The sequence below is a fragment of the Nyctereutes procyonoides genome, unplaced genomic scaffold (genome assembly GCF_905146905.1).
Source record: "Nyctereutes procyonoides isolate TBG_1078 unplaced genomic scaffold, NYPRO_anot_genome, whole genome shotgun sequence".
Classification (NCBI taxonomy): Eukaryota; Metazoa; Chordata; class Mammalia; order Carnivora; family Canidae; genus Nyctereutes; species Nyctereutes procyonoides.
Window position 1 is genome coordinate 27,921,677 of NW_026575043.1, and position 19,604 is coordinate 27,941,280.

Sequence of the window (19,604 nt, forward strand, 5' to 3'; positions counted from 1 at the left end):
AAGTCTCAGATACTTAGATTCCTTGCTCCTGCAGTGAGGCCTCAGATACTGAGTCTGGACGGGCCGAGGTCCAGGGACCTGCCAGCCCAGACCAGCTTGTGTCTGAGCTTTCCGCGTACGGTTTACTTGTCCTTCACAGATGGTGCCGGTCAGTTTGTCGTCGTCTGCATGTGTTGTTTGAAAGGCAGGGAGTACTGCTGTCCCCGGACTCGGTATGTGACCCCGAAGTGACAGGACACCCCCATCCTGAAACCTGCACTTCTCTGCCAACAATGGTTTGCATGTGGCAGCCTGAGACTAGAGAATTGACTTCTTATTTGGTCAAGAGAAAGAGTACAGAGAGGCGTCCTCATTTTCCGAGGCTTCCCAGCAGATAAGGGTTGTAAAAACCCGGAAAGGTCTTTTCAAAATATGCGCTTGGAGGGAACAGACAGTGGTAGTGGCTCTGAATCTGTACACGTGATAAGATATCCTAGAGCTGCTGCAAAAAGAAACAGAGGACAATGACCAGGAACACGTAAAAGCTAATGAAATCTGGAGGAGGGCTGCAACTCGGGTAGCGGGCCTGTACTGGCGTCAGGTTGCTGCTGTCGATGACCCTGCTGAGGTTACGGAAGGTCGGGGTGCCTTGAGGAGCCCCGGGAGCCTCGGGAGCCCCACTCTCTCTGCAGCCTCTACTTGAGTCTAAAATTATTTCAGAATCAAAAGTTAAAAACAGTTAATACCACCCCATCCCTGTTAAAAATGCCTAAAAATTTGTTAACCATGGAGGTTAAAACAAGAGCTTCTGCTGGGCAGTTGGGGGCAGTCGGAGGCTCTCCTCACTCCCTGATTATTTAATCAGGTGTCACCCTGTGTCCTCTCTTGGCTCGTTCACCATGACAAATGTCCTGAGCAGAGCAGACGAGGTTTTGCATCGTGCTCCGTCTCGCTGAGACAGCTGCCCCGTGAACCCCGCCTGCCTCCTGTGGGCTGCAGGAGGGAGGCCCCATCACGTTCAGTGTGGGAGGAGGGGGCTCATCTCTGCGCAGCAGCCTGTTGTCCAACCTCAACACAAGTCACGAATGTCGGCAGCCAGAGCTGGAAGATTGCAATGGGAAATGGGAAACTGCGGCTCCGAAGCAGCGTCTCTTGATCAGCAGCCTTTGTAGATCAAGGTCAAAAGCTGATTTTGGAGGGAGACCTAGGCACCGAACTCTTGGCTATGATTTGGGGGGTTGGCAGGTACAAGGCCTGCTGGCTGTGCAGACGGAGCCGGCGATGCCTGTCGGATGACGGCGGGCTTTCCCGCACCGGAGCTTCCCAGCTTGCTTTGGGATTAGTGCCCTCCAGACATCACGCCCTTCCTGGTCATCACCCAGGTGTCCTGCCTGTTAGCAGGCGGTGCCCCATCCCACAGGCTGCACCAGGCCCTGTGTGGCCCCGCCAGCCCCACCCTGGAGAGCCCTCGGGACCAGGCCTGGGCCCCCGGACAACACCGGACGGGAGCCTTGATTTACGGGTAGAATTGAGTCTGGTACAGAAACGAGAAAGCTGAGGCCTTGAGGCAGGAGGAGCTGGGTGCTGTGGGAAGCTATTTTTTTTATCTTTAATTAACTTTTTTCTCCAAATTTTTTTTAAAGATTTTATTTATTCATGAGAGACACAGAGGCAGAGATACAGGCAGAGGGAGAAACAGGCTCCCTGTGGGGACCCCGATGCGGGACTCGATCCCAGGACCCCGGGATCATGCCCTGAGCTGAAGACAGGGGCTAAACGGCTGAGCCACCCGGGCTGCCCTTTTCTCCAATTTTATTGAGAAACACGACAGCTTCTGTGGACAGGGAATCATGCCCCAGACTCCGGGCAGAGACTGTCTTTTCTCTTTCCGTGCTGACACAAGAGTTAAAATGAAAGCCTCACATTTACAGTAAATGTTCAGAGTATCTGAAAGGATACAAAATGCTAAGTCATTTACCCCATTTTTCCCTCCTGTGTGTTCCTGCTGCGGCTGCATACTTATTACCTACCCTCCCGTGGACCCGAAGCCGGCTGGGCCTCATTGCGTTAAGATTGACACACGAGGCTCTGGGCTCTGCCCACCTTCTGCCGCTTTCCTGGGTTCGTGGCCTCCTCCTCCGTCATGCCTGGGAGCCGTCATTCCTCGGCCAGCAAGCCCAGGGAGGGGTCCCCGACACCAGAGCCCCGCAGATGAGGTAGGTCCTTGGCTGACCCTGGATCCAGTCTGTGAAGCTTCTTTTGACCCGTGAGCTAATACACTGCCTGCCCCGGGGGGGGGGTGAGGGTGTGGACCTGGGCCATTACCCTGCCCACCCCCCTTCCTCCCCCGCCCTTCCTGGCTGGTAAACTATTTGGACACTGAAGCTAGTAGATGTGATTCCTAGAGAATTTTATCCATTTGGTGGTCGTATGTAAAGTTTTATACCTTCTTTCCTTTTTTAGCACCTGCTTTTAAAGCTCAGCCCGAGCATCCTAGTTGGCTGGCCGTACTTTCTTGTGAAAGTGACAGGCGGTGCCGCAGTGGCCATCCTCGGACGTATTTTTCCGCAGGTGTCCACAGGCGAGATCTACCGAATTGCTGGACTAAGAGTAGAGGGTGGGTGGTTAACGGGGGAGGAAGAATTTGAAGGGTTGATCACAGGGAAGAGGGATGTTGGTAGAGAGAGGAGGTTCTTCAAGAGCGCGACGGAAGGGAGCAAGCGTTAACTTAGGGTCTACTTGCTGCCATTCCCGTGCTAGAGGGGTGACTTCCTGTGTCTCATTTGCTGTTTTGCTGCAATTCAGGCGAGGGGTTGCTGACCCCAGCCCGTCGGGGAGGCCGGTGCGGCATGCAGGCTCGGTCACAGCCCTGGGATCCAGCCCCCGGGCTGCGTCCCCTGTGCCGACGCTGGGACACCATCCCTGTCAGGGGCGCTGGGGACCCCTTGGGTCCCCTACATCTCTGTCCTCAAGTGTGGGCAGCAGAATGGCTGATTCTCTTAGACTGTTGAGCTCCTTAAACATTTGAGCTGCTCTTATGTACATTCTTATGTGATTTTTTTACTTAAAAAATCTCTCAGAATGAATGACTTTTTTTTTAAAGTTTATTTATTTAAGGACTCTTTACACCCAGCATGGAGCTGGGACTCAGAACCCCGAGATCAAGAGCTCCATGCTCCACTGACTGAGCCACCCAGGCGCCCCCAGATTATGTGTTTTTTTTTTTTTTAAGATTTTATTTACTTATTCACGAGAGACACAGGGAGAGAGGCAGAGATCCAGGCAGAGGGAGAAGCAGGCTCCTGTGGGGAGCCCGATGTGGGACTCGATCTCGGGACCCTGGGGTCACGCCCTGAGCTGAAGGCAGCTGCTCAACTGCTGAGCCCCCGGGTACACCCGATTATGGTTTTAGTGGAGCAGTGTGGCCGCACGACACCCTCGGGGATGTGCGTGGCTGCCGCCCTTGGTGGCCAGGGGCACTTGGCTGAGTGGCCGGGCTGGGGGCTCGCACGGGGTGGGGGGGTCACCCACCGTGGGCCCTGCTGGCCCTGCGCTGCCCCATCCAGCCTGCGGCCGAGCCGGGGGGTCTGAGCGCCTGGCAGGAACCGCGGCCCCCCAGCTCCCCCCTCCCGCTCCCCCCCAGGTGGCTCTGGGCGGCCTGCATTCCGGGGTTGAAGCCCCGCGGGCGGCGTGGGGCCCCTTAGGGCTGTTTCTCGAGGAGCGCTGCGCCCGCCCAGCCGCTGGGGAGCCCAAGGGTCGGGTCCGCAGCAGAGCTGCTCCGGTCCCGGGGTCCGTGGCCCGAGCCCAGTCCCGGTTGGGAACGGAGCGGGCGGCCGCCACTTGGCCCGGTGGCATACCTGGCTGGTCCCTGCGGGCTCAGGGCTCGGGCTCGGCGCGGCTGTGGGAGGGGATGCCGCAGGCCCTTCGGTTGGGCTTTGGCTCCTCTCGGGAAGCTGCTTAGGGTTTTCGTCGTGGCCCAGCGCCCTTGGGAAGGTCGGTGGCCGCGTTGCCTCATGCTGGGCTCGGCGCTCTGGGCCTGTGGGCCCCCAGCTCGGTGATCCGCCTTGGGCCCCGGGCCCTGGAGACCCGGCGGCGCCGTGGTTCGTGCGTTGCAGCGGCGGCAGGCTCCGCTGGCCGAGCCGGCGACTGCCCTTCCACTCCGCTGGCGGGGGTCCAGGGGGCGGGGGGGGCAGCTGGGTCGGGGGGGGGGGCAGGTGAGAGCCGCAGTGGGGAGCAGCTCCCAGGGGGGCCCTGTGGGGGGCGTGTATTTCCCGCCAGACCAGTGGCTCCAGGATCCTGGATTCTCCTAAGGGATCCTGCTCCCGGGCCGCCCTGCCCCAGGGCTTGCTGCGCCTCCGGCTCACTGCCCCGCTCCCGAGGAGAGTCTGGGGGCCGCGGGTTACAGGTGACTGTGTCCGTATGGCGACACTGAGAACCCGTGGTGCCGGGGCCCCTTGGGACTGTGTCCTGGGCGGGGAGCGCAGGGGAGCCGAGGGCAGGGCTGGCTGGTCCCAAGTCGGCTGCGAACCCCACTGTTCCGAAGGCAGTTAAGTGCCCAAGCGCCTTGAGGCCCTGTGGTCGGGGACGCCGCAGACATGGTCAGAGCTCCCTGCTCCCTGGATGGCGGGAGTGGGGCTTTAACCCAGGGGAGGGCAGGCGTTAGCAAGTGAGCCTGCACGGGCTGCAGGGACAGTCAGGCAAGGCCCCTGGCGGTGACTGAGCTGCAGGTGTGACGCAGGAGGGGAAGGTGTCCGCAGGCTGAGGGGCCCGCTGGCAGAGGCCCTGAGGCAGAAAGCACCTGGGCTGGTTAGAGAAGCTGATGGGGATGGTGAGCTCTGGGACGGGGTGGGGAACGCTCAGAGGTGGCCTGGGCTGGGCCCACGGGGCCTGGACATGGACCGTCCGGATTTCATTCCAGAGAGCAGTGGGAGGCCACCATACGATCCACGTGTGTTTTTCAAAGACGACCTCAGCTCCCCAGTGGGGCTGGGAACGTAAAGGACGTGGGGAGATGGGTGTGGAGCTTCTGCGGCCATCCGAGCTTGTGATAACAAGGCCTTTTGTTGCTCAGGTGGGGACAGAGGTGACTCCGGAAGGTCCCGTCTACAGGATGCAGGGGGAGGCGCGGAGTGGCCGGGAGAGGGGTGGCCCAGTCTGGGCAGAGAGGAAACGGGCATCTGCGGTTTGGTTGGGGGGGTGTCTGCTGGACACCATCCTCCCCACTGGGTACACGCTCCCCTGGATATAGGGGGGCTGTGCCGCGCAGGGGGTGCCCCTTACCAGGAGACCCGGGACCCCCGCAGCCGCCCTGCCCCTGCCCTGCCCCGCGCCAGCGCAGGCCGTGCGGGCCGACCATCTGCTTGTGCTCCTTGCTCAGGTGCCGATCCTCCGGGAGGACGGGTGCTCCTTTGGGCAGGGGTTTTAACCCGCGTGAGTCCGGTTGTATCCGCAGTACCGAGAACCGTACCTGGCATCTAGAAGGATGTCCACAGGTGCTCATTGACGGAGTCGTGACTTTGATTTGGGTTCTGGTCTTCGTATCCTTTTCAAACTTGACGGACTTGTAATTAACCTGAGGCTGGAGAGAAGTCTCATCTCATCCGGGCGCCGGGGATGTTTCCGTGCTGCACTGTTCGTCTGACTTGGCTAGACTTATTTTTAGGCAGGATAAGTAGAAACATTAGATTTTTCTTTTTAAATTCAGTGTTAGGTTAGATGTGATAGAGGAAAGCAACCGTGGAAATGTCTCAATACCACATTGTTTTTGGTGGTGGTTCTTTACTACCGAGTGTAGACCCCTAGCTCTCCATCTGATGTGTGGTTCAGATTTGGGGGCTAAACCACAGCCCCTTGCACTCTCTCTGAGCTAATTGCTAGTTTTTCTTGGACGGTCCGTTGGCCTCTGATGCCTCTTTTATTCTTTCTGGGGAGAGGTGTGGAGGCCAAGATCCAAACTTCCTGGAAGACCCTGAGAGCAGCATGGAATGAAGACCTCCTGTTAGAGATCTCGGTGGATCTCTGCGTCTTCACAGAGCCAGAAGTCTGAAAGGACCGATAGTCTGGAAATGTTTTCCTAGGCCGTTATGACTTTTTGGGACTCAGTCCAGTGCTGTCCCTTGTGAAACAGGAGCAGGATCCGTGCCGTGGAAGAGGAGGCAGGGTAGGAATGGGTCGGTGTTGCTTTTGGAGCCTGAACATGCTCCCGTCCCCGTTGCCCACTGGGTGCATCACCCTGCACAGGCCATGTAAACCCTTTCTCTGAAACGGGCATCACCAAAGTTGTATTATGATTTGAGGGGTTTGGGGATACGCATCATTGTTACCGTTTATATGCTGACACAATCGGCGCTCTTGCTGAGTGGGATTTAAAGGTGGAATGGCCTTCAAGAGAGCTGAGCGTTACGGTGTGTTGCTGGGCCCGTCCCGTGCTCCCCAGACTTGCCCGAGCTGAAGAATCTCCTCAAGTGCTTGTTAAGAAGGAGGGCTGCCCAGGCACACCCAGGCCACGGGGTCAGATCTCCACGGGAGGGGCCTGGGAATCTGGTTAGGGGGCAGGGTGGTGACACACCGGGATTTTGTGAGCCCATCCTGGGTTGCAAAATCCTGCCTGGTGGATTCCAGATAAGTGCGTGTGCCTGTTGGACTGAGTCCCAGCTTCGAGGCAGGAAGTCCAGTCGCTGTTGATGGAGGCCGCCTCATTCAGGGTGTCCGTGATCCAGGCGGACGGAGCGAGCTTCTAGGTCCCCAGGACCGCGAGGCGGTGCACAGTTGCCCACGGCATGGCGCTGGTGTGACGAGCTCGGCTCTCCTGCCTGCCTACGTTCTTTCTCTTGGTAAAACCCGTACGATCTTAATAACCTGCCGTGTTAAACACATAGAGCAAACTCGGTTATCCTGACAGCTCTCAGTCCCCACGGGTCTCCGGGCTGTCAGAGTGACGGCGACAGGAGCAGTAAATGCACACGGAGGTGACCCCTGGGCTGTGATCGTTGGCAGCCAGGCCAGCAGCTTTGTTCTTTCCTCCTGTGAGGGCTGCGAACCAGTAAGGAACGTTTCACTCGACTGCACTCAGGACAGCATGTTCTTACTCAGCTGTTCTGGGAAAACAGCCTTTGTTGTCCTCACACAAGCCACACAAGCCCGCAAGTTTGTCCCTGTCTGTGCCCGGGCATAGCCGGTGGCTTCCCCTCACCGACGCAGGCCCGAGCGTGGGACGTCCACGGAGGCCTAGCTCTCTGCAGCCCTAGGAGGGAGGTTAGGCCTCTGAGAGGACTGCAGGCCTCCCAGCCTCCGGCAAGGGGCGGGGCGGCTGGGGGCTCTCACAGGCTCCAGGAGACCTGGAGAATCTCCCCGGCAGCGCAGTTGGCGTGGGCCACGGCTTCCGGCCCGTTTTTCAGTTCCTTAGCGCTCAGGCTGGCCTCCGCTGTATCCATTTATTTGCATCATCATGGGAGAAAGGATTTGCCCTGAGCATCTTATTTGGATGATAAGTTCGCTTTCACACCTGTGACAAATCAACCCACTTTTTTGGAGCTCTTGTTAAGATCGAAAAGTTGATGCATATTTATAGATTTGCAGTTTTACTTCCTTAGAGCTTGTGAGTTCTTGAGGGCATCTGTCTAAACACATTGAGAGTTAAGGATCTGGAGATTGAAAGACGAGGGTGTCGTCGTCTTCCTCCTGCCCTGTGTTCTCAGGTGACAACATCTTGTACCTGCATGGTGGTAAGTAGCAGAACCCTAAAACTAGTGAATTTAAAAACAACACATCAGGAAAATGTGAAACGTGGCAGACATTTGTTGCTCTGTGGACAAGCGTGAAAGACCAAGGCTTCCCGGTGGAAAGGCCCGGAGGTGGTCTGTGCGTGGTGTTTGCGTGCGTGTCTGTTGTGGGCAGAGAGCAGGAAGCAGGTCCTCAGGGGGACCTCGCCGCTGGACCCCCCCCCAGGGGATCATGGGTGAGCCTGGGCTGCAGCCTGCCTTCCCGGCCTCCCTTGCTGGTCTGGCTCTCTCCTGCTTTCCTGATCCGTACATCGCCTTGCTGTGGGGAGAAGCCGGAGGTGGAAACTGTCACCTGTTACAGGCAGTGGGTGTGATGACAGGTGAGTGGTTCTGCTCAGCCCCAGCTGCACAAGGAGGTGGGTGTGCAAGGACAGGGAGGAGGCAAGGCCCACACCAGGCATTTCTCAGTCCCGCCTCCAGGTCTTCAAAATAAACACCTGGTCTCTGTCCACAGGCAAGCCCTCTGCCTGAAGAAACGAATTGGAGAAAAACCCCAAACCTAGTTCCTCCCCTCCCTGAGCAAACACACATACAACAAAAGTGACAATGAAGCAAGACGTGCAATTTTAATTTCATTAAATGCCCATACTTAAAATTGTGGTCCTGCATGCAGTTATATCTGACGACCTAAGATCTTAGTCCTAGGACTTTTTTTTTTTTTTTGTTAAGGTTTTAATGATGCCGTGCATTTCAAGATCCCACCACGTTGTCTGACCTCTTTGAAAGTGGGGTTCCTACGTCAGCCTCTTTAGAAACTCCTGCAGCCCCAAACATAGGCCGGGGCACCCTGTAGGGTGTTAGAAAGGATTTGTTGAACTTCCTGAAGCGTGAGTCAGTTTGTCCGTGTGGGTGGAATTAGGCACCACTTGCGGCGGGCGTCCGTGAATTCATGAAGTGTATTTACAAGCTGTTTTAGCTCTAGAAATGCCGGCTAATTTTTCTCAGTCTGTGTGTGAATCATAGAATTATCTCTGCAAATTAATTTCCTTAATTAACCCACAGAAGAAGGAAAACTCAGACATGTTTCATTAAGTGCCTTGCTTAGGATAATTAAAAGTGTAACAAAGTACCTTTATACGTAACGCACAGTTTTCTATAAAAATGTTGTATAAACCATGACTGGTAAATGGTGCCACTTAATTTTCAGGTAAGTAGGACCCTGTTTGCATTTGTGTTCCGATGGTGGAATTTGTAGCGGCGCCTGGGGGCTCAGCCGAAGAAGCCCCTGCCTCGCTCAGGTCAGGATCTCAGGGCCCCGGGATCGAGCCCCGGGTCGGGCTCCCTGCTCAGCGGGGGGGGTCTGCTTCCCCCTCTGACCCTCCCCCCAAATAAATAAATAAAAGATCTCTAAGAAGCCAACCAAACAACAGGATGGTAGAATCTGTAGGCTGGTTCCTTGCCTCTGTCCCGTCCTCAGTGGGGAAGGGCCACCTCAGAGGTGCTGTGGTGGACGGGGGGAGGACCCCTGTGTGGGGGCCGTGGCGGGCATGGCTGCGGAAGCCAGGGCACAGGTCACAAGACAGGGAGACAGGCTGCGGGTGGCGGGGCCAGGCGCTGAGGGTGTGGGTGTCTGCAGAGGGGGCAGGAGGTGAGGGCGCAAAGGGCTGTCGCCCTGTGCGGGGTGCGGGGTGTCGGGTGGGGGCCCCGCAGGGGCTGCAGCCCCGCTCCTCCCTCGGCCTTCCTGGGCCAGCCTCGGGGACAGGGAGGTCTAGCAGGTGCTCAGCAAACAGACGCAGGAGTCAGTTTCTGAAATCAGGCAGGCCCTCGTTCTCCCTGCTAGCTGAATAATTGGTTGGGGGGAAGCGTCAGTTCAGTGTGGACGCGGGATAGGACCTCGCAGTTGGTCCAGGTTAGCATCACCAGCAAGGGACGGCAGGTACCACTGGCCTGGGACAATGCTCTGTGTCGTCCCCCAGCCTAGAATGTGGCATCGGAATGTGACCCTGAGGAAACCCCACACACACCCCAGATCAAGACAGTCCCTGAAATGGCTGGTCAGCGTCACCGCGGGCTGTCCTGGACCAGTCAGCGTCACCATGGGTCAGTGTCACTGTGGGTCATTGTCACCGTGTCATTGTCACCGTGGGTCAGCATCACGGTGGGTCAGCATCACAGTGGGTCAGCGTCACCGTGGGTCAGTGTCACCGTGGGTCAGCGTCACGGTGGGTCAGTGTCACAGTGGGTCAGCGTCACCGTGGGCTGTCCTGGACCGGTCAGTGTCACCACAGGTCTGTGTTACCATGGGTCAGTGTCACCGTGGGCTGTCTTGGACTGGTCAGCGTCACCATGGGCCCGTGTCACCATGTGTCAGCATCACCATGGGTCAGCGTCACCATAGACTGTCCTGGACTGGTCAGCGTCACTGTGGGTCTGTGTCACTGTGGGTCAGTTTCACCACGAGCTGTCTTAGGCTTGGTTAAGGAGTTCTTCCAAAAACAGACTGACTTCCCTTGCTAAATCTTGAACTACCAGTGGAAGATTAAAAGTCACACACCCATAGATCATAGTTACTGAAATCAAAAACAGTTTAAAGCATCTTAATGCAACAATGGTTGAAATAGTTTCTGGTTACGATTTATTTATTTATGAGAGACACAGTCTGAGAGAGGCAGAGACACAGGCAGAGGGAGAAGCAGGCTCCATGCAGGGAGCCTGATGTGGACACTCGATCCCGGTTTCTGGGATCGTGACCTGGACCAAAGACAGGTGCCCAACCGCTGAGCTACCCAGGCATCCCCAGTTTCTGGTTAAACCCAGAATAATCAGCCTAAACAGATTCCATTGCTAGGGCATGTCTATGTTTCCAGCCACTGCTTTGGGAGAAAGAAAGAGGTTTGCATGAGCTTACCAAGATGGAAAATGCAGACAGTCTAGAAACCTGAAGCCAGTAACATAACTAAAGTATTGGAGTGTTATTTTACACAAACGTTTCTCTATCAAAATTTTAAGAAAAACTTAAATGCATTGTAATATTAATAGGATCTGAATCAGAGTCCCCATGAGATTAAAATTGTTAATAACTGTAAAGTGTTTAGAAAAACGCCCGGTGCACACGTACATATAAGGGGCCTGGAGGTGTTTTCCATGGTGAATTAGCACCCTTTCAATTGAACTTTTATTTTAAAATCCATTTCTATTTATTGGTTGGCTTAAGGGTTCCCAAATATTTTCTGTTTCACAGTGAGTTATTAGTAAATCCAAAGAAACAGAACTAACAGCAGGTATTTGGTGGGAGTTTGGGTTAAATGATTTCTGTCTTCTCCTCAAGCCCTGAGAGTTCACAGGAGATGCCAGGTGAAGGTGCAAGAGATCCCAGGTAGGCCTCTTTCATACAGGACTTGATTTAGCCAAAGCCACATGTTTGAAAGGGCGTCTGACATGGACTCTTCATTACCTCCCAGAGCAGAGAAAAACAATCTCCTCTCACAATGTGCTCCACCTTTCTGCTCTAACTAGATTTGAGATAATTTAAAATATGTGACAAGTGCTCATTGCCACTTCAGCGACAGCTTTGTAGGTTTGAGGAGAAAAATGTGTAAATTGTATAGAACAAGCTTACCTGCGTCAACGGGGAAAGGACCTACATGTATAAAATGCTAAATATGAGATCTTTTTTGATCCACGTGTTGGTGGCATTCTGGTAGTCACGACTCATTCCCTCATCCTCATCACCTGTCCCATCCGTGACAGGACATCTGTCCCGTCTGTGAGGTTCCAGGCACAGGCCAAGTGCATGATCCAGTTCTGTAATGTAATTCTCCCAACAGCTTGTAGAAATGAGTGTTTCGTAGATGAGTAACTTAGGAGCTTGGTTCCATTAATGAGTAAACTGAAGTTCAGAAAAGGCACTTTATTAGTCTCAGAAGTGGCACTTTCAGATTTGAATACAGGGTGATTCTGTGTCCAAAGTTTTCTGGTTTGGGCTTTTTTTGTTTTTTAAATCTTAGCTGCTCTGTGAAAATTAACCTCTCAGAATTATTTCTCAGCATACTCATGAGAAACAGATTTGCTAATAACATTCTTAGTCAGCTGCACAGGTGAGACAAAAACTTAGTTCAGTTAACCAGTTTTAAAGCTTAAAAAATGAAGGGTTGCCGTCAGGATGGCCACTGGAAACACACAGACAAACGCAGAACGTGTCAATGCTGAAGCCCTGCTGGAAATGTGAGGTGGCTACAGTCACTATAGAAAGATACAGTGGTTCCTCCAAAAATTAAAAACAGAATTGCCACATGATCTAGAAATCTCAGTTCTAGGCATGTGCCCCCCTAGAATTGAAAGCAGAGTCTTCCAGAGATGTTTGCACCCCTAAGTTTCAGTAGCATTTTTCATACCACCAAGCAGAAGACGCAACCCAGCTGTCCCCTGGTGGATGAGCGGGTCAACAAAATGTGACCTAGACAGACACAGCCCTAAAGAGGAAGGAAGTGCTGACACTTGCCACAGCGTGGATGCACTTGAAGACATAATGCTCGGTGACATACGGCAGCCACCGAAGGACAGATATGCTACACCTCCACGTACATGAAGTCCCCGGAGCAGACGAGTCAGAGACAGGGCAGGACCGTGGCTCCCGGGGGCTGTGGGGAGGGGCATGGGTGGCACTTGTCCAGTCGGTACAGAGTATCAGTCTGGGATGACGGATGGCAGCGGTGGTGGTGGTACAGCAGCGTGAGTGGTCTTGACGCCGGGGAAGTGCGTGCGGGGCCCTGGAAGTCCTGTCTCGCAGCGTCGTGCCCCCGAGTAGAGGCTGCATGGGCTGTGATGCTGGGAGAGGAGGGCCCAGAGTCTCCAGTTGGTTGCCAGCCGTGTAGTTGTCACCCTGCAGCTACTAGCAGCGTACTGTGTGTGCCGCGTGAGCACAGTCTCGGGGGCAGAGTGGCCCCGAGTAGGCCCCTTCCTATCTGTAAGTGTGAAAAGGTCAACGCAGGAGTTTCAGGAGTTTCGGGAGCATGTGGCAGGGGCTTCCACCTTATTTTGGGGTTGGGCAGGGAGGTGGGGGTGGAGCCAGAATTCCCCCAGTCAATGATGGTCGGCCAGTCCGGAGAGGTTGGCATGGAGGCTTCCGGGGGGGGCCGTGGGGGACGGTAACCAGGATGACCTCCCCTTCCCACTGTTAAGGTCACTTAGGCTGCTGAGAGGAAGCTAGCGTGGAGTTAGAGAGCACAGCGGGGGGCTGCTGCAGGGTCGTCTGTGACGAGGATGGTAATTAATGTTCCCAGCTGACACGCGTGGGGGAGTGCCTGTGTGTCAGCCTTACATGCCTCATCGTCATTGCAGCTCCGTGAGCCGTGGGTAGATGGCATCGCCTCTACGGCTTTGCAGATGCCGAAATCCCAGAGCAGAGGGGCTAAGCCGTTCGCTCGTGATCACACACGTACACCACCTGGGTCCAGAAGGGCAGGCAGGCCCAGGTGCTGGTAGGAGGGAGCTGTTTTTATTGTCCCAAAGCCCTGTGTTGGCAGGAATGTGGTGTGAGAAGGTCCAGGGGTGGTCGATGGCCTTTCATCTGGGGTCCAGGAGCCCCGCGGTCTCTCTGGCCACATCTCTTCCGTCTTGGGACAGGTGACACCTGTTGTCCCGTATCCCCTGGGCTGGCCTGAGGTAGTTGAGCAATGGGCCTGTGGGGGCGTTTGTTAGGGCTGTGCGCTCCCAGGTGCCCAGCTGCTCTTCTGGGTGGGGTGGTTCCGGAACGCCCAGCGTGATCCCGGGGGGGACGAAAACCCTCTGTTGATAGGCCCTGACGTGAGCGGGTCGTGCCAGCCCCCGGGCATTGGGCTGGGGGATGAGGAACAGCCAACAAACAGGGTGCTTTTTGTGATGTTTACTTTATGCAAGACTGTGTGCTTGGCACTACAGTAAGGGCGCAAGAAACTTAGGGCTATTAAAGAGTTATTTATACTGGAATACAAAAGCAAACTTCTCAAATGTTTTATGGGCCCGTTTTCTGCAGGGATCCGTGGGAAATGTGTGCCTCATATAGTAAAGTTGAGGAAAGGTAGGTAGCGGATTTGTACAGAAGCATGGAACTATAATTTCCACGTTTTTAAAAAATCTGCCTTGGTCACGCTTGTCATTTAATATGTTGGATTCAGGGTTGAAGGCAGACTGATAGGTAGGGAGCATTTCTCTATTCTTACTTTAAAAAACGGGGGCAGCCCCGGTGGCGCAGCGGTTTAGTGCCGCCTGCAGCCCCGGGTGTGATCCTGGAGACCCTGGATCGAGTCCCACGTCAGGCTCCCTGTATGAAGCCTGCTTCTCCCTCTGCCTGTGTCTCTGCCTCTCTCTCTCTCTGTCTCTATGGATAAATAAATAAAAATCTTTAAAAAAAAAAAGTAAAATGGTTCCATTTTTTTTTTCTATTGGAAAATGAAACACATGCATGTGGTTTACAAACATTTCTTAAGCAGCACAGAAGGATATAGAAAGTGGAGAACCTCCCGTTGCTTCCTCCGAGGTAGTTTTGGTTGTCTTGTGTGGTGTTCTGTGCAAGTGCAAACATGCACCGCCTGCAGTGTGCACGCTAGTCTGCGCTTTGTGCTTTGCATCCTGTAGTACTTCCTGAGATGGTCACGTATCGGCACATACAAGTCTATGCCATGTGCTGTAACGGCCACACAGGTCCAGTGTTTGCAGTGACTGGTGTTTATTTACACCCCCAACCCCCAGACTGTAATGCTCTTATCAACAATATCAGAGGTATATCCTTCATTTTTTCACACACAGCTGAGTACATCTGTAAAATAAACTTCTCCGTCTAAGTACACGTCCATTTAAAATCTTGGGAGGGCTTAGGTTTGGGGGAGCCAGAATTTTGAACATCTGTTGGGTGAATGACCACCTGTCCTTTAGAATTTAGCCTGAGTAACATGGTGTCCATCCTGCCAGCAGCTGTGAAAAGGTGCTGATTAAGTACAACAGGTCTCTTTAATTTTTTTTTTATTTATGATAGAGAGAGAGAGAGAGAGAGAGAGAGAGAGAGAGAGAGAGAGAGGCAGGCAGAGACATAGGCAGAGGGAGAAGCAGGCTCCATGCACCGGGAGCCTGACGTGGGATTCGATCCCGGGTCTCCAGGATCGCGCCCTGGGCCAAAGGCAGGCGCTAAACCGCTGCGCCACCCAGGGATCCCACAACAGGTCTCTTTAAACCTTGTCTCCTCGAAAGTATTTCAGCCAACTATCACTTCACGCAGGTACAGCCTCATCATCAAGTGTCTCCCTTGACCAGATACAGGCCCATCCTGACTCTCAGCACCCAGCACCCCATTAAAATCCCGGGACCTCAGGCTGCTGTGATGGGCACGGGATGGCATTCGCTTGCTCCTTGGATGAGGGACTTCGGGTATGGAGACATGGGGATGCTCTGAGTGTGTCTCAGTGGAGAGTGTGCAGCTCCTGAGGGGTTTGCAACTCGCTGTAGCCACGGAACTATCTTGTTGCTCTTTTCATTTGCACGTAGGTGTTACCAGTCCTGTGGGGACATTTTTCTGCCAGCTTCCTGCATGTTGACCCATTGTGGGTGTGGAGAGCTTAAACTTATTGATACCTAGGCATTTCTGCAATTTTGTTGGCTCCTTTTCACCATCTTTCCGAAGTGCGGTCTTATGAGGGTGTGAGGATGTTCAAAGAAACTGGTATTGGGTTTAGTTGCTTGGTTACATGTCCCAGCATTTAGCCTGGAGTTTGGAAGCTGGGCTTCGCATTTGATCCTCTAGACTATTAATTATATTGTGGGATGCCCCTGGAAACCTCACTAGTCAATGCCATCAGTATGTCTTTTTTTTTTTTTTTAAAGACAAGACAAAACACTAGTTTGCAGGTTTGTTTTGAAAGGCCATTTCCTAAAATGTTACTAATGCACTAATGAATAGGCCCTACTTTTATTTTTTATTTTTATATATTTTTTCTAATTGTTCTTGTCCCTGGTGATGGGAGATGGGTGCAGTTACTGAGCTTTTGAATGTGTGTATGTGGGTTCCAGCATGGTCCTGAGCGGCCCCGGAGTGGGAGTGCCACCAGCACCCGTTAGTCACTAGCCCTGCACTGGCGGTAGCACAGCTGACGTGCACTGAGCCGCTACTCCACGGAACCCTGCCAGTCTTTGGCCTGAGTTTTTATGGCTGAGGAGACCAAAGAGGTTAAGCTGAACACATAGCGTCTCATAGTTTGTATGTGTAGGTCCAGACCCTGAGCGTGGGCAGTTACTCCAAGCCCCCATCACGGTATCCCACAAAGAACCCTTTGTGGGACGTGGATGGTAATTTTTCCAGTTCACCTGCCACCAGCTTGAGGCTCAGAATGAAATCATGTAACCATAGGTCATTAAAGGGCAGCTCCTGAGAAACCGTGCGGTCTGAAACCAGGATTCCTCAGGGTTGCTCACAGTTGTTATTTAAGGCGGGACTGCCTGTGTGGGCCTGTCACATGTGCTAGGCCATTGGGCTTCTCTGGACCCCACTCACTGGCTGCCAGTGGGCATCCTGATGATCGTGCCACCCAAGAATGTCCCCACGTGTTTCTAATGCCTTCTACTAGATGTCATATTTACATTTCTTAATTTTAAATTTGTACCATGATACTACATTGCCTCCCACGGCAATTTTTTAATCAACAGTATTCAAACTCGACTCTTGCTCATAATTTGGAATAGTTAGAATAATTGGAATAATTCTAAATGCAAATCATTTCAACACAGAATTGGAGATGAGACATCGCATCTCACCTGGCTTCCTGTTTCACACATCTCTCTCTCTCTCTCTCTCTCACACACACACACACACACACACACACACACACACACACCCAGAAGCATGGAGATGGCAAAGAATAAATTGGCCACTGACTGGACTCACCCTCTGTGGAGGTGAAGACATTTTCTTCTCATTAGCAGTTTGCTTTGGGCAAATGTATTGGAGTGAGCTGTGTTTATTTTCTAATGAGTGATTTTTGACCTTTCCAAGGGAGACATTTGGAGAGTTGATGTGATTGAGTTGAAACAGCGCATTATGGAACTGCGGGACAGGTTTGTGGCTATTTTGGAAAAGTTACTTTGAATGTGGTCTTTCCTTTAAACAAATTAATAATGCTGACAGCACTGGGGACTTGTGAGGAGACTCATCACTTTCACCGCAGAAGGTGTTGTGTAGGCTGCCCCAGAATTGAAGTAGAATTAAAGGCAGAGTAAATAATCTCATATATACTAATCCTGATGATTCCCATCAGGGTTTTGGGGGAATGAAAAATGGTATTGTTTGAAGACCTGCACTTGTTTAGAAAATTTATTGTATCCTTGTCGTGTGGCAGATAGGAGTTTTAAGCTCTGTGGATGAATTGGGTATAGATTTTGGCTGTTGTTTATGGTACTGGTAATTTTCATGCCCTTTCTGTACCCTCAGTAAAATATAATTTTAAAGGATCACTTGCTTACCTCCCCTGAAGTCACTCGACAACTGCTGTGCTCATTGTATAGGAACAGGGCTAGAAATCAGTTCTGGTAAACATACCCTCTCTTCATCTGATGGTATTGCTCTCATTCATTCCATAGTATGGCTATTGAATATGAAACGTGTTTTTTGAGAACACATTTAATGAAGAAGTTGATTCATTATGCAAGGAAGGTCATCAGATAATTATATCTTTTTTAAAAAATCTTTAATCTCATGGAGTTGATTTGGCCTCAAATTTAGATGGTGTTGAAACCATCAACAAAACTAAAAACCTACTGAATGGGAGAAGGTATTTGCAAATCATATATCTGACAAGGGGTTAGTATCCAAAATATATAAAGAATTTACATGACTTGATATCAAAAACAAGTAACTTGATTTTAAAAATGAGCAGAGGACCTTGAATAGTTATTTTTTTTTTCCTGGAAGACATACAGATGGCCAACAGGCACATGAAAAGATGCTTAAAGTCACTCATCATCAGGGAAATGCAAATCAAAACCACAATGAGATATATCACCTGTCAGAATAGCATCAAAAAGACCAGAATAACAAGTGTTACTGAGGATGTGGAGAGAAGGGAACCCTGGTTGTGCTGTTGATGGGGATGTAATTTGGTGCAGCCACTGGAAGTTCTTTAAAAAATTAATAATAGAACTATCATAGGATCCCCGATTCCATTTCTGAGTATTTATCTGAAGAAAATTAAAACACCAATTTGAAGAGATACCTTTACCCTTATGATTACTGGATCTTTTTTTTTAAGATTTTATTTATTTATTAGAGAGAGAGAGAGAGAGAGAGAGAGAGAGAGGCAGAGACACAGGCAGATGGAGAAGCAGGCTCCGTGCAGGGAGCCCGACGTGGGACTCGATCTCGGGACCCCGGGGTCACGCCCTGGGCTGAAGGCGGCGCTAAACCGCTGAGCCACCCAGGCTGCCCTGATTACTGCATCTTTATCTGCAATAGCTGAGATATGGAAGCAGCCTAAGTGCCCAACAGTAAACGAATGGTTAAAGAAGTTGGGGTGTTTATGTGTATGTGCACACGCACGAGCATACAGGAATCTATTACTCAGCCATGATATAAAAAATGGAATCTTGCCATTGCTTACAATGTAGATAGACGTAGGGAGTATTATGCTAAGTGGAGTAAGTCAGACAAAGACATACACTATAGGATTTCACTCAGATGTGGAATCTAAAATATAAAACAACTGAACAAACAAAACAGAAACAGATTCTTAAATAAAAGAAACAAATGTTGATGACCAGCAGGGCAGGGGCTGGGGGATGGGAGAAATAGGTGAAGGGGATTCAACTGCCAGTTACAAATAAGTCATGGGATATAACGTACAGCATAGAGAATATAGTTAATAATATTGTAATAACTTTGGTGACAGATGGAAACTAGATTTACCATGGAGATTATTTCATAATGTATAAAAATATCAAATCACTATGATGTATACCTGAAACTAATAATAGGATGTCACTTATACGTCAATTAAAAAAAAAAACAGCAAAAGTTGGATTGCGGTTAATCAGTTAAGCCATAGAACTTGGGGAAACTGATAAATGCAGAAAAGTCTTCTGATGAATGATGGGAAAGAATTTGCAGGTGTTGGAGTAAACCTTCTCCAGATGCCCTTACACAAATTTGGAGGTGCTGAGGGATATGCATTTGTTACGGACTGTGGGAAAGAAGTTCATTGAAACTGTTGATACAGATCTTTCATTACTAATTCATAAAGCGGAGAGGTTGTTTTGAAATCATCCAAGTCGTAACAGGAAAATAATTCTCCTGCTCTTCCTTATATGGCGACTGGGAGTGTTACTTGGGAAAAGTCCGTTCGAATCAGTAACTCCCTTTGCAGACACTTGGATTGAGAGCTATTTTATGCCTTTTTTACTTTCACAAAGGAAAGGCCACTGATTAAAAAGCTCGACAGTGGAGAATTCTTAAAAAAAAACGACAAAACGACAGACTTAGGGCAACTCCTGGAGTTGTTTATCCTGATTTGCGTACCTATTATTTGCCCCGATAGCAATGGTGTAGTAAGGTTACCGATGTTCTCAATGATGACCTTGACTCATGAAGATCATGTGAAATTTGGTTCCCAGGGTTGTTGTTTAAAAAAATTAGGAAATAACCAAGAAGTATATTTAAAGAAGGTGTTTAGGATACAACGTGGATAAAAACTAGTTATAAAATAGTACACATGTATGTCCTTCATGTGGTAAAACCAATCGACTTTCCAAACTTTATGGCAAACCTCAGTAACTCTTATAAGGAAATAAATGTTATTAGAAATTGAGGGGGAAAAAAAGAAATTGAAGGAAAACCTAATTCTCCATAAGCAGTGAATTAACCATCTCTCGTAAGAGGAGGGGACAGGG

At 51.3% G+C, this 19,604-nt stretch overlaps 2 protein-coding genes across 10 annotated transcripts in view; one reads left to right on the forward strand and one right to left on the reverse strand.

Moving 5' to 3' along the window:
• Window positions 1-19,604, forward strand: part of SGMS1 (sphingomyelin synthase 1) — a 249,541-nt gene that overhangs the window by 76,434 nt on the left and 153,503 nt on the right. Inside the window, exon 1 of one of the 9 annotated variants that reach the window (XM_055322703.1) lies at window positions 2,151-2,195. The exons of 7 other annotated variants lie outside the window; for them this stretch is intronic. The gene's annotated coding sequence lies outside the window, so the exon portion shown is untranslated. Of the gene's footprint in view, window positions 1-2,150; window positions 2,196-16,645; window positions 16,782-19,604 lie in introns of those variants that run through there. One more of the 9 variants, XM_055322701.1, reaches the window with a different exon arrangement.
• On the reverse strand, window positions 3,351-10,048 carry LOC129508233 (proline-rich protein 2-like). Its single transcript, XM_055323248.1, has 4 exons — window positions 10,000-10,048; window positions 9,192-9,330; window positions 5,333-5,453; window positions 3,351-4,172 (listed from the first exon to the last, which is right to left on the reverse strand). The coding sequence occupies exons 1-4, from the start codon at window positions 10,046-10,048 to the stop codon at window positions 3,351-3,353; spliced, it is 1,131 nt and encodes a 376-aa protein (XP_055179223.1).